The 13,519-nt window shown below is 55.4% G+C and overlaps 1 protein-coding gene across 1 annotated transcript in view; it reads left to right on the top strand.

The window, feature by feature from the left end:
- Window positions 1–1,809: 1,809 nt before the first annotated feature.
- IRS1 (insulin receptor substrate 1) overlaps window positions 1,810–13,519 on the top strand; it is a 43,936-nt gene continuing 32,226 nt past the window's right edge. Inside the window, exon 1 of the mRNA XM_072344842.1 lies at window positions 1,810–5,908. Within this exon, the coding sequence (XP_072200943.1) occupies window positions 2,348–5,893 (3,546 nt within the window). The 5' untranslated portion in view covers window positions 1,810–2,347 and the 3' untranslated portion in view covers window positions 5,894–5,908. The remainder of the gene's footprint in view (window positions 5,909–13,519) is intronic.

The following is a 13,519-nucleotide window of genomic DNA, read 5'->3' as shown; positions in this document are numbered from 1 at the left end:
ACAGTGTAACGTGACTGTAGTTCTGCCCAATGGCTGAAGTCTGTTCCACTGTGCCCTGACATGGGGAAAGAAGTTCCCATCATCCCATTTTGAGCTTCTCAAGGTACATGGAATGGATTTGTTTTCAATACGAATGTTTGTTTCTGTCACGGCAAGCTACTGTGTAGAGAAAAGAATGAGATGGTACACATCAGTGGTATGGCGTGGGTTGTTGTCTGCTCAATGCTTTGGTCTCACCAGGTGCGTTCTGCTCATACATTATAAAGTGTGGTTGCCTTTTAATGATGCTGTGCTTTGTGTCAGTCCTAAGATGCCCTAGCAATATGGCCTGTGTCCCCTTGCATCTCTGCACGTGTGCAAATGTGTCCGACGAACACAGTGGCAGCCTCAGACAGCTGTACAGCCACGAGGTCCTTCACAGCAGAGCTGCTAACGGCGAAAAGGCCGCTAATGGAGAAAAGGCGTGAAGGGAGGAGACCTGCCCTGAGTTCTGCCCGCAGCGGAGCGAGAGCTGCCCTGCAGATGGCAGCATTGAGCAGCGCATCTCCCGGCTGGCTGGCGGGCTTGTTTCTTTCTCGGCGATGGGAGTAATGCATGCAGAGCGTTTCAGCCCTCTGAGCTGCAGAGCACGTTGACTATTCAGTTTAATTTAGCGCAGAACGATGCGGGAAAATACGCTCTGCTGCTCGACGCTACGGGGAAAGGAGGGGAAAAAAAAGCTGCTCTCATCTGGGAGCCCCCACCCGGCGCTTTTGCCTCGCGGGGCTCCGTGCCTCTATTCGGGGCACGGCGAGGAGGGGCGGCCGCGCTCGAGCCACGTAAGAGCCGGAAACGCTCCCGAGGCGCTGCGGGGTTCGGGCCGGCTGGGCGCTCGGACCTTCCCGGCCACGGGGCGAGGGAGGGCGGCCCCCCGCCCGCCGCCTTCCCGCTGCGCTCCGCAGGGCCGCCACACTGCAGAGGCCGCCGCCGGCGGTTATAAATAACACGCCGCCGAATGGCGTCTACGCCTCCTTACTACGCTCCTCGGCCCGGCCCCGCCTCCCCGCCTTCGCCATGACTGACGGGCGGCCGCACCAATGCGGGCGCGGCCCCCGGCGGGCGGTGCGGCTCGGGGCCGGGCCCGGCGGTGGCGGCCCCCGCGGCCGCGCTGACTGAGGGCGGGGAGCGGCGGGGCGGGCCGCGGGGCCGCGGCGCTGGGCTGGCCGGGAGCCTGGCGGCGGCGGCGGCGGCGGCGGCTCCGGGGATGGTCCACGCACTGGCGCCGTCACGTGTCGTTCTGCTCGCAGCGAGCCTGAGCCGCGGCGGCGGACGGAGGGGCCGGAGAGCGAAGCGCGGCCCCCGACGCCCGTTTCGGTGCGGGGCGCCGGGAAAGTCCGCGGAGAAGCCGGCGGGGATCGAGTCGCCGCGGCCGTGCCCGCGTCCCCCGCCAGCCTGGGGCGCGGGAGGGAGCCCTGCCGCCGGCCGCTGAGGCGCTGCCGCCTGGAATGAGGAGGAGGAGGAAGAGGGGATGTTGGTGCCGCGCTCGGGCTGCCTCCCCTCCTGCCGCCGCCGGGTCGCGTTCCGTGTGGAAATGGCACTTTCTCTGCCTAACGAGATGGGACTGAATGGGGTCGCCAGCCTCCTCCGCGCGCCCGAGCGGGAGCAGCAGCAGCAGCCGCGGCGCTGAGCCTGGGGGACGGCTGTGTTGTGCTGTGGGGGCTTTTCTGCTGGTTTCTTTTTTCTTTTTTTGTATTATTATTTTATGATTATTGGGGGAGGGGTGGAAGAAACGTGCTTTTTTTTTTTTTTTTTTTTTTTTTTTTTGGGTGCAAACCCCGGACTTTGCAAAACAATCTCCGCCCCCGAGAGGATATTTAATCTGCAACAAGAATCGCAGCTCGCGGAGGTAAAGTTGAGAGAGGAAGGGCTGCCGGACCCCGCGCCTCGTGGGGACCCGAACCCCGCGGACCGAGGATGCGATTCTCCCTCCCGGCGGCTGCCCCCGGGACGCGGCTTTCGCCTGGACTGAGCGGGACCGGACTGTAACTTATTAAAGACGCGCTCACCCACGTAGGGGCGATTGGGGCACAAACAGCGACACGAACTCCGGTCTGGTGCCGGAGGCTGCCTCTGCTGCCGAACAGCTGCTCGCCCCGTCCTCCTGTCCCTCCCCCGTCCCGTTTTCAGAAGGGGATCCTGAGCTATTTTCCTTTTTTTTTTTTCTTTTTTTTCTTTTATATATATATTTTTAAATTTTAAATTGTTGCATGCATTTTGTTTTGGGTGGTTGCTGACTTTTGCAGCTGGCTCAGTTGTTTTGGGGTCTCGTGGACTGCTGGCGGTGGTAGCAGCAGCACTACCTCTCGCCATGGCCAGCCCCACAGATAACAGCGAGGGCTTCTTCTCGGATGTCAGAAAGGTGGGTTACTTGCGCAAACCCAAGAGCATGCATAAACGCTTTTTCGTGCTAAGGGCAGCCAGCGAGTCTGGACCCGCCCGGTTGGAGTATTATGAGAATGAGAAGAAATGGAGACACAAGTCGGGGGCCCCCAAGCGCTCCATCCCGTTGGAAAGCTGCTTCAACATCAACAAGCGGGCTGACTCCAAGAACAAGCACCTGGTGGCCCTCTACACCAAGGACGAGCACTTTGCCATCGCAGCTGACAGTGAACTGGAACAGGAGAGCTGGTACCAAGCGCTGCTGCAGTTGCACAACAGGGCCAAGGGCCACCACCACCTCCACCACCACCACCATCACCACAGCGACGTCACCTTTGGGGGGGGCAGCAGTGTGGGGCTGGGGGAAGTAGGTGAGGACAGCTATGGCGAGGTAGCCCCTGGCCCGGCTTTTAAGGAAGTTTGGCAAGTAATTCTAAAGCCTAAGGGGCTAGGCCAGACAAAGAACCTGATTGGCATCTACCGCCTGTGCCTGACTAACAAGACCATCAGCTTTGTGAAGCTGAATTCGGATGCGGCTGCTGTGGTGCTGCAGCTGCTCAATATCCGCCGTTGTGGACACTCTGAGAACTTCTTCTTCATCGAGGTGGGACGCTCGGCGGTGACCGGGCCTGGGGAGTTCTGGATGCAGGTGGATGACTCGGTCGTGGCGCAGAACATGCATGAAACCATCCTGGAGGCCATGCGAGCCATGAGCGAGGAATTCCGACCCCGCAGCAAGAGCCAGTCCTCCTCCAACTGTTCCAACCCCATCTCCGTGCCCCTTCGTAGCAGGCACCACATCAACAACCCTCCGCCCAGCCAAGTGGGACTCAGTCGCCGGTCCAGGACTGAGAGCGTTACAGCCACCTCCCCAGCTGGTGGTGGAGGCGGAGGTATGGGTGGCAAACCCAGCTCTTTCCGTGTCCGTGCATCCAGTGACGGGGAAGGCACCATGTCAAGGCCTGCCTCGGTGGACGGCAGCCCAGTTAGCCCCAGTGCCAACCGGACCCACTCGCACAGACACCGTGGCAACTCCAGGCTCCATCCTCCACTCAACCACAGCCGTTCCATCCCGATGCCTTCCTCGCGCTGCTCCCCATCGGCCACCAGCCCAGTCAGCTTGTCGTCCAGCAGCACCAGTGGCCACGGCTCCACGTCCGACTGCCTGTTTCCTCGAAGGTCCAGCGCTTCGGTTTCTGGCTCCCCTAGTGATGGTGGATTTATTTCTTCTGATGAATATGGTTCGAGCCCATGCGACTTCCGCAGCTCTTTTCGCAGCGTGACCCCGGATTCGCTAGGACACACCCCACCAGCTCGAGGCGATGAAGAGCTCAACTACATCTGCATGGGGGGGAAGGCCGCTTCGTCCTGCTGCAGCCTGGCAGCTCCCAATGGCCACTTCATCCCACGCACCTGCCACCCGCAGCAGCAGCCCCGCTACCCCAGCACGTCGTGCTGTCCCCGAGCTGGTAGTGAGGACGTTGCTGACTTGGACAAGGCATTCAGGAAACGGACTCACTCTGCGGGCACTTCGCCTACCATCTCCCACCAGAAGACACCCTCCCAGTCTTCGGTGGCCTCCATTGAGGAGTATACGGAGATGTTGCCTTCTTACCCCTGCGGCGGCAGCCGGCTGCCCTCCTACCGGCACTCGGCCTTTGTGCCCACTCACTCCTACCCTGAGGAGTGTCTGGAGATGCACCACCTGGATGGCAGTCATCATCGGACCAACTCCGCTCCGCACACAGATGACGGCTACATGCCCATGTCCCCTGGCGTAGCCCCCTTGCCCAGCGGCGGGGCTGCCCCTAAGGGCGGTGACTACATGCCCATGAGCCCCAAGAGCGTGTCGGCCCCGCAGCAGATCATCAACCCTGGCAGAGGGGGCCGCCACCCTGCGGCCACGGTGGACTCCAACGGATATATGATGATGTCCCCTAGCGGCAGCTACTCCCCGGACAACGGCTCCGCGGGCTACGGCAAGATTTGGACGAACGGTGCCGGCCACCACCCGAAGCTCTCGGTAGAGAGCAACGAAGGGAAGCTGCCCTGCGGCGGCGGCGACTACATCAACATGTCCCCGGCCAGCGGCTCCACCACCAGCACGCCGCCCGACTGCTACTTCGGGGCGGCGGGGCAGCCGGGCGTCGAGGAGGCGGCGGCCGCGTCCCTCCACAAGCCCATCTACTCCTACTTCTCGCTGCCGCGCTCCTTCAAGCACGTGCACCGGCGGGGCGGCGTGCCGGCGGGCGAGGAGGGCAGTCCCCAGCCCCGCGTGGCGCTCGGTTCCGGCCGCCTCCTCTACGCCGCCGAGGACTCGTCCTCCTCCACCAGCAGCGACAGCCTGGGCGGCCCCGGCGGCCCCGAGGGTCCCGCGCCGCACTCGCAGCCCCCGCGCAAGGTGGACACGGCCGTGCAGACCAAGGGCCGCCTGGCGCGACCCACGCGGCTGTCGCTGGGCGGCCTGAAGGCCAGTACCCTGCCGCGGGCCCGCGAGCAGCCCCCGTTACTGCTGCCCCCGGAGCCCAAGAGCCCCGGCGAGTACGTGAACATCGAGTTCTGCCCCGGGGACAAGCCGCCTTTCCCGTCGGCCGCCCCGGGGCTGCCGCGGCCGCCGGGCAGAGAGGCCGCCGAGGAGTACATGAACATGGAGCTGGGGCCGCCCCGCGCCCACTGCCCCAGCGCCTTCGCCGCCGCGCGGGCGGCCCCCGCGGCACGGCCGGGTCGTGGCGCGGCCCCCCCCGGGCGGGACTACGTGAGCATGCAGCTGGGGGGCTCCTGCTCGGACTGCGCCGACAGCCCCTCGCCTTCCTCGCCCGCTCCGTTGCTCGACTACGCCGACGTGCGGGCGGGTCGCTCGGCCGCCGAGAAGCCGCCGCCGGCCGCCGCCGCTTCCCCCGAGCTTCCGCGGCCCCCGGCCGAGCTGGCGGCGGCGCCGCCGCGCTCCTCCTCCCTGCTCGGGGGCCCCGGCGCGGGCAGCGCCTTCACCCGCGTCAGCCTCAGCCCCGGCCGTAACCAGAGCGCCAAGGTGATCCGCGCCGACCCGCAGGGCGGCCGCCGGCGGCACAGCTCCGAGACCTTCTCCTCCACCCCCAGCGCCGCCCGCGGGGCGACGGGCGGCGGCGGCGGCGGCCCCGGGGCGCCGTTCCCCTGCGGCGGCGCGGGGGGCGCCGAGGAGGTGAAGCGGCACAGCTCGGCTTCCTTCGAGAACGTGTGGCTGCGGCCCGCCGCCGGGGAGCCGCCCTCCGCGAGCCGAGGGCCGGGGGCAGCGCTGGAGAACGGACTCAACTACATCGACCTGGACTTGGTGAAGGATTGCGGCCACCGCCGCCACCACCTGCACCTCCCCGCGGAGGGCGCCTCCGGCCCGGGGGGAAAACCGCCGCAGCCCCGCTCCCCGCGCGGGAGCAGCCACTCCAGCGACGACCTGAGCGCCTACGCCAGCATCAGCTTCCAGAAGCGGGAGGAGCCCTAGGAGCCGGCCGGGAAGGTGAGCGCCGTGGTGCCCTTGCGGGGCGTGCCGGGGGGTGCCGTGCCCGCGGTGCCGTGCTCGGGTACGGCCCGGCTGCCGTAGCCCCGTCCCGGAGGGTGCTCCTGAGATACGACTGCTGATATCGGGTCTGGACTGCGAGGATGCGGTGTTGTGGTGTGTAGTCACGGTGTGGTCTGTAAAAAATGAAAACGTGAATTGGCTGAGAGAATGGGGCTGGAAATAGGAAGCTCCAGCTTTAATCCTCCTTTGGCCAGAGTTTGCTCCTGCGGCTCGGGAGGGCGGTGAGCCGTACTACTCGTGTTTTCCCACGTGTAGGGAGCTCTACTGGCAGCATCACCTGGCAGGGCTGTGCTGAGCTGGAACCTCAGCTCGATTTGGAAAGTGCTCTGAGTTTGGGGACGTCTCCAAAGCATTGTGTCCACCATGTGTGCTTCAGCTGATGTGGAGCATAGCTGCCCCATACTTGCGGCAGTGTTGCAGACAGCATGAGAAGCAGGCCCCAAAAGTGCACTTTTGTCATAGGCCAAACTGGTGTGTTTTGTTTTTCCCTAAAGCTTTCCAGCCTTCACTTGGGGAAGCCTGTTGCTGGGCTGTTGCATGCTGGTAGCAGGTGGCTGGTGAGTAGAAGTGTTGCCACCATCAGTGCCACAATTGTGCTCTCTAGAAGCTTGATGCAGCTCAGAGCAAAGGTATCTGGTCCAGGAGCTGGTGCAGAACGGTGCAGGTGTGGGAGTCACTCAGTGCAAGTGCCTGGCAGCCAGCTCCCTGGTTAGCTCTGCCATGACATGTTGTTAGCAGCTCTCGGTGTGTTTGAGCAGCAGCAGCAGCCCCAGCGGTGTCAGTGTGTGTTGGCACAGGTGTGTACGTGGTGATGGGAGAGGATGAGTCTCGTACTGCTCGTGTTTGTTTTATTGTAAGTATAATGAGGTATGATAAACATATTTCTTGTCTGTGTGTTCACTTGGTGCAAGGGTGGGATGCTCAGGACCACAGCTTCCATTTTGCACGGTGACAATGTTTATGGAACCTGAACAAAGGCAGACCAGGCTGTCTGTGTTTGCTGCCTGTTAGAGCAATACGCTGCTAGGTGTTGATCCTACAGGACTTGTGAAGACCAGAGGCAGTTCAGAGTTCAAAGAGAGGTCTCAGATTAGCAGAGGTGTTGCTGCTCTGGCTTGGATGGTGGCAGGAAGGAAGTGTTTTGTTTGTGTCCATGTGGCTGTTACAGTGCTCAGTGAGCAGACGCACCGTGCTGCGCCGTATTCTTTGGGGAAGCTGCCAGGGCTCTGGGGTGTTGTGGTCAGCATTGCCCTGAGCTCCTGGGGAGGTTTGCCAGGGGATACAGCATGCTGTTTTGTTGCTTCCATTGACAGGAATATGGCTGTTCTTCTGTGTGCAGAGTGAGGAAGCAAGTGTCAGAGGAATCCACTGCTGAGGTCTGAGGGAGTGCTGGATGTGTGCAGGAGTCAGAGACTGCAGGTCTGAGGGGCGGCGGTGCCACAGCTGTTCACAGATGTGCTTGCTTTGCTGTGGACACCTTGCTTTAATTGATCCCACGTGTCACCTTAACACAAAGGCTGTGGCAAAGCTCTCCGTCCTGGCAGTGGGGAGGTCACTGCCAGAGCTGTGCTGATCAGTGGGACAGAATGTGCCCACCTGTCCCAAGAACACACTGAAAGCACCTCACAGGTGCTAGTAGAGGGGTGTGGTGAAAGGTGTTGTCTAATGGAGGAACTGCTGTTTGAAGTTGGCTCTTCTTTCCCCAAATGAGGATTGGGCTAAGCAAGCAGAGCTTCTCCTGGGAGACCGGGAAGAGTCAATCTGTAATTATGTGGGTAGTCTGCAGCCATGCTGCCCTGTTCCCTCCCCATCACACAGCTCAGCTGCCTGCTCAGATGTTAACCCATCAGGCTCCCATTTCCCATGCTGGATTCCTTGCCATCAGCTGGAGTCAAGCTGCCATCAACTTTCCTCACAAAGTTCAGCCTGACTGGTTTATCAAGTTCTTGAGTTCATTAGAGGGAAAAAAAGAATTGTCCATGTCAGACCATGCTTAAATGTGTTTGCTGTCAAGTCCTCAGACTTTTGCTGCTTTGGAGGTGGAATTAGGGTTTGGCTGGGGAGTCAGCCTGTGCCCCTGTACCTGACACCATGCTTGAGAAACACTGCCTGGAGGTGAGTGGTTTATCAGCCTGCAGGCAGAGTGCTCACACATGCCTGGAACAGTTGTGAACCTTAAGGTAAACTGTGCTGTGCTGGCGCGAGCAGGGAGTGCACTCCAGGTCTGAAGCTTTGTGCACCCCTTCCATGGGGCGGCTGTGCAGGCTCCATCTCACCCTGTGTCACCCTGCACTGCTCCTGTGGTGTGGATGTGCAGATGCTTCCTGTAAGGGCAAGTAGGCAGCTGTTGTTGGTCCTGCTGCTGCTGCTGCCTAAGCATTGCAGAAGAGTAAAGAAAAACCACTTGAAGTACTGCAGGTACAGTGGAGAGACAACACCATGCCTGGTGAGGGAGAGATGGAGCTGCAGGTATCAGTAAGGGACAGGGAAAGCTGCTTGAAGTGCCCTGTCTTTGCTCTCCATCTCTTGCATAGCTGTGGGTTTTTATTTATCCCTTTAATCTCAGAAGTGGCGGAAGGACTGTGCCTATTCATTTTTCTTTCTCCCTCTCCATAGAGCAGGCTTCTTTCCCCTTTCCCCCCAGTGAAGGCCAAAACTATCTGGATAACTTTTGTTTTATCCATTCTGGAATGTTTTCTTGTTCCAGACTACAAGGCAAGGACCTCACATGTTTGCCATTCAACTCCCAGTGGGTAAAATGATTACTGCTGCTCTGCTGCAAGCCAGCGGCTCCTCTCCTTGTCCTGCTGCCCTGTCCTTCCCCCTGTCCCTGCCACTTCCAGGTTGCTGGGTCATTGCGCTCTTAAGGTTTCTTTTAACTCCTTTGAAGTGTGCTTATTTCTCTGAACATTAAAGATACTGGCTGAAACAATCATGTAGGTTTTCAAATTAAAGAAGAATCTTTCCCACCCTCAGCTCTTCTCTGCACTCTCAAATCCCATTGCTTCCATTGTCACGCACTGTGGGCTGTTTCCTAACATCTGGCCCTGTCTTAGCCTTTGTAGCTCTCTTCTTCTCTCATTCTTTCAAAAGTGCAGCAGTAAAACTGCTGGGAGCTCCCCTGCCCACGTACTTTATTCTGCTTGGGAGAACTGGAGACTGCTGCTTGCGCCGAGGCCAGCCTGTGGCTCTTTTAGTGCTTGGATCCTGTGGCAGGTGGACTTTTGTGCTGCTGTAGCCAAATCCTGCTGGAAAACGTCAGCCTGTGGCATGACGCTGAGGTGAAGTTTGGGGAGTGGTGTTGCTGTAAGGCATTTTATTCCTGCTTAGGATTTCGCATGCTCAAGTGATTAGATGTAGGAAGCACGTTCTCAGCTTTGGGATTGGTATGAGAAGAGATACCTCCTAGGAGTGTCAGGGGGATGAAGAGGAACTGCAGGTAGCTTGTGTTCAGAGTGTGCCATCAAAAAATATTCCAAAAAGGAAGGCGGTAGATGTTGGCATATGAGTAACAGGAAAGGCTGAAGCAGGATGGCAGAATGAGGCAGGTATGTGGCTTTGATCTCTGGAGCTTCAAAGCAAAGGCATTATTCCCCCGCCTCATTTCCATTTTGTTGATGAGCATGAGAACTTGTGAAAGTGAGCACTAATAACACTGCATAGAATATGTGCAGCCTGAACAAGTGGTAACTTGGCTCCCTGGCAGCTGTAGGGATGCCTCTTTGCCTAATGTGTGGTGGGGCTTTGGTGCTGTAGGACAGCAGTGCAACAGCACCTGAAAGGGGTCGTACCTTGTGTCTGGCTCTAGCTAAAGCACAGCCCTACTGAAGTGAGAAACTGAAATATGTTTTGTGTCTCATGAAGATATACACCAGGGTAAACAGCAGATTACTCTTGTATTAGTGTCCGATATAAGTGGGTTGGCTTCTTGGGGCGTTGCTTTCTATTGTATTTTATTTATTTATTTATCAATTTTCTGTAATCAGATTTGCTTCTGCAAGTTAAAAACTTGAGGTGGAACAACTGAAACACAACAATGACCACAAGATGTGTACCATTAAAATAAGCTTGTGGGGTGAGGTTCTTTCCAGAGCTGTACGAGCAGAAGTTCCCCTAGATTTGGATCTGCACCAACACAAATACCAGTGCGTTATGAAAGTTTTCCATGCGCTGTAGGCATTACTGTAGTCAAAACTCTGCATTACTTACTGTATGAGTGCACCAGTTTTCCCCATACCTAATTATCTGCTAAAATTGAGCTTGTCTCCACATATTTGCGTATTTGCAGTTGCCCTGTTTAACAAAACCACAAGCTTATAATTGTTTGTTTGTTTGTTTTTGTAATTTAGATACTAGATCCGTTCCTACATTAAAATTTAATACTTGTTTATTTCCCCATCCTTAAGTTTTAAAGACAAGTTTCTCAAGACTCCTCTTTTTTTTTTCTTTGTTTTCCTGGCTTAAAAATTACAACAGTAAGATTTATTAACCAATGCAGTAGACGATGAAGTACTATCTGGACTTGTTTGCCCCATAGCTTTCATGTTTATCGTAGAATCATAGTGTCATTAGGGTTGGAAAAGACCACTAAGATCCAACCATCAGCCCAGCCCCACCGTGCCCAGTGAGCCGCATCCCTCAGTGCCACATCTCTGTGCTTCTTGAACACCTCCATGTGTTGTGACCCCCCACCTCCCTGGGCAGCTGTGCCAGTGCCTCACCACTCTTTCTGAGAAGTTATTCCTGATATCCACCCTGAATCTCCCCCAGTGCAACTTGAGGCCATTCCCTCTCATCACTGTTACCTGGGGGCAGAGGCCAACCCCTGCCTCACCACGACCTTCTTTCAGGGTGTTGTGGGAGAGCAGTGAGGCATCTCCCCTGAGCTTCTGGACTGAACATCCCAGTTCCCTCAGCTGCTCTGCATAAGACTTGTGCTCCACACCCGTCACAGCTCCCTTGGCCTCCTCAGGGCATGCTCCAGGGCCTCAGTGTCTTTCTTGCAGTGAAGGGTTCAATGTCGGTGTTTTAACTGGTTTCTGAATGTGGTTTAATCTTGAAAATGGAACAGAACATTGTAGGGCGAGGAGGACACTGATTTTTAACCAGCAACTGTAGTCACATGTGTTTCCTTAGATGACACTCAGAAGTGGAGAAATACAACTCCTAAATTAAGAACAAAACAAATAAGAATGAGTGAACTTTGATATCCCAAAAAGTATTGTTGTGAAATGTGTGGTGAAAGGAGAGCTGCATTCACACAGAGTTTCTGTAACTGCACTATTTCCTTCTTTGCGCTGCACTGATTGGACAGTACAATAAATTCCATTGAAACAGGTTCACTGGAGTTCCACAATTTTTCTTCTGGATTAGGAAGTATAGATTCCCTTCAAATTCTTTAACGTAAATAATGTCTTGTGGAAGAGAATCTTAAATGGCAAAAATGTTGTGGCTTGTTCCAGCAGGTCTTGGGGTTTTCACTTTGTGGTAAGAGCTGCGATGCAAAACTGTTAATATTAACAAATGCATCTAAGCTCCCAATTTGTCAGAATGCTAAAAGCTGGCTTTGGGTCTTCTATATGTAGTGTGTTACAGTACCCGGTTATAAAAGTGAGCAGCCTTACTCTATTTTAACCTTCTTCTGCCTTCCAGATCAGTGGTGATCGTGATGGTCATTATTTTGAATGTGTGAGGTAAAGGTAGTGAAGGAGAGGTGGCAGTGTCTTAAAAAAAATATCTCAAGTTTAACAGTTTTATTTTCTGCTTACAGAAATGTTGGGAAATAGAACAAAAGGCAAGGTGTGAACAGATAAAGGAGATTTAAATAAGTCTGGCACTCTTTAACTAACTAAAAGATGTCTTGATACATATCTCTCTGATCATGTTTGACACATCTAGGTCATGTTCTCTGAAGGCTGTTATGAGAGATTTAACCTTGGGTAATTGCAAACTGTATTTTCTTCAGAGCAGTGTTTGATCAGGTACGTGGGGCAGCAAAAGTTGGTGTGTGTTCAACTGTTCGTATTGATTTAGGAGTCTGGTTAAGGGATCTGCTGTCAGCCACCTGAACCATACGATGAGATGCGCCCGGCCTGTGGCGTAGCACAAAGGTTTGCCCGCGTACCACTTGTCAGCTGTTGTAAGATCCCATTTATTTGGAAACCAGGGATGTGGAAAAAATGACCGATTGAGTTTTCAAGGAAGGTACGCTTCAGGAGAAAGGAAGTAGGTTATGGGGGTGTTGCACTCCTTGCAGCTAGCAGAACCACTGACGTGTGCCTGTACGTTTGAACTGTCTGAATATACATGCTATAAATTCAGTGTGGGAACATCTGCAACTACAGTTTAATTTGCTATTTCTTTGTATTTTTTATTTCCCAAGTCTGTGTCAGTTGGGTATTTCTAAGTCACGAGGGCACCTGAGCGTTGGACAAGCTTTCTTTGAAAATCAGAATCTGAGGAAAAACAGGAAATATCCATCAGCCTTCATTCTTATCCTCTTTCAGTGCTGTGGCTTTCCGTGTTGTGCACAAGTGTTTGCTAAACCGTAACTGTGAGGCGGGAACTCCTTAAGCTGGCTGTGCAGCTCAATAAAATGCACAACCAAACTCTGCAGGGGAGCTTTCCTTCGGTGGAGCAGTTCTCTGAAGGGGCAAAAGAAAAACCAGCGACTGTGAGTTCCTTCTGCCAGCATTTGGCTGAATTTACACTTAAAGCAGAACAAACAAAAAACAAACCAGCAATAACAAAAGCAACAGACAACGGAAAAACAACCCTTTATTCCTGCCATGAAATAATGCACATGTAGACATCACCAGTAACATCCGTTGTTGAACACTGTGTTCAAACGTGTATCTTGGCTAAGAGAAAGAAAGAGCCTCCAGGACTGTAGATCGAGGTGGAAGAGTTTGTTGCTCCTCTTCCTGCAGTATCTTGGTTTGAGTCTTGCTTGCCAGTCCGGAGGTGACTGCAGGGGAGCGGGGCAGAGATGTGGAGCTGGAGACACTATGGTTGGAGCCAGGGCTCTCCTGCTTCAGTTCTGACTCAATCTTCCCATACTCCAGAGGTGATGAAGAGATCTAAGTGACATCTGGTGGTGTCCACCAGGAAATCTAGATTAAAACACTTGGTGGTAATTCATCTTCAGCATAGCCTGGCCTGCATTTAAAGAGCAAGGTAGGAAAGGAATTTTTTACCCATTGAGAACAAGAATAAGCAGCTCTTTACTTTGGGTTATATCCTTGAGGATGTTTCCTTCCATAGACTGCTTGCGTTTCATGGAAGAGACTAACAGAGGTAGCTCAGCTGCACAGTTGTTGGAAGAATTAGGAAGATGAGAAAGGATCTGGAGGGCAAGAGGTGTGAGGAGCAGCTGAGGTCCCTTGGTTTGCTCATCCCAGAGCAGAGGAGCTGAGGGGAGCCCTGATGGCAGCTGCAGCTCCTCACAGGGAGTGGAGGGACAGAGCCCAAGGGAACAGCATGGAGCTGTGCTGGGGAGGGCCGGGTGGGATCAGGGAGATGTTGTGCAGCACAGGGCGGTGGGCTCCG

The sequence above is a fragment of the Excalfactoria chinensis genome, chromosome 9 (assembly GCF_039878825.1).
Source record: "Excalfactoria chinensis isolate bCotChi1 chromosome 9, bCotChi1.hap2, whole genome shotgun sequence".
NCBI classification, from domain to species: domain Eukaryota; kingdom Metazoa; phylum Chordata; class Aves; order Galliformes; family Phasianidae; genus Excalfactoria; species Excalfactoria chinensis.
Note: the sequence above shows the minus strand (reverse complement) of the source record. Positions and strands in the feature narration are given on the sequence as shown.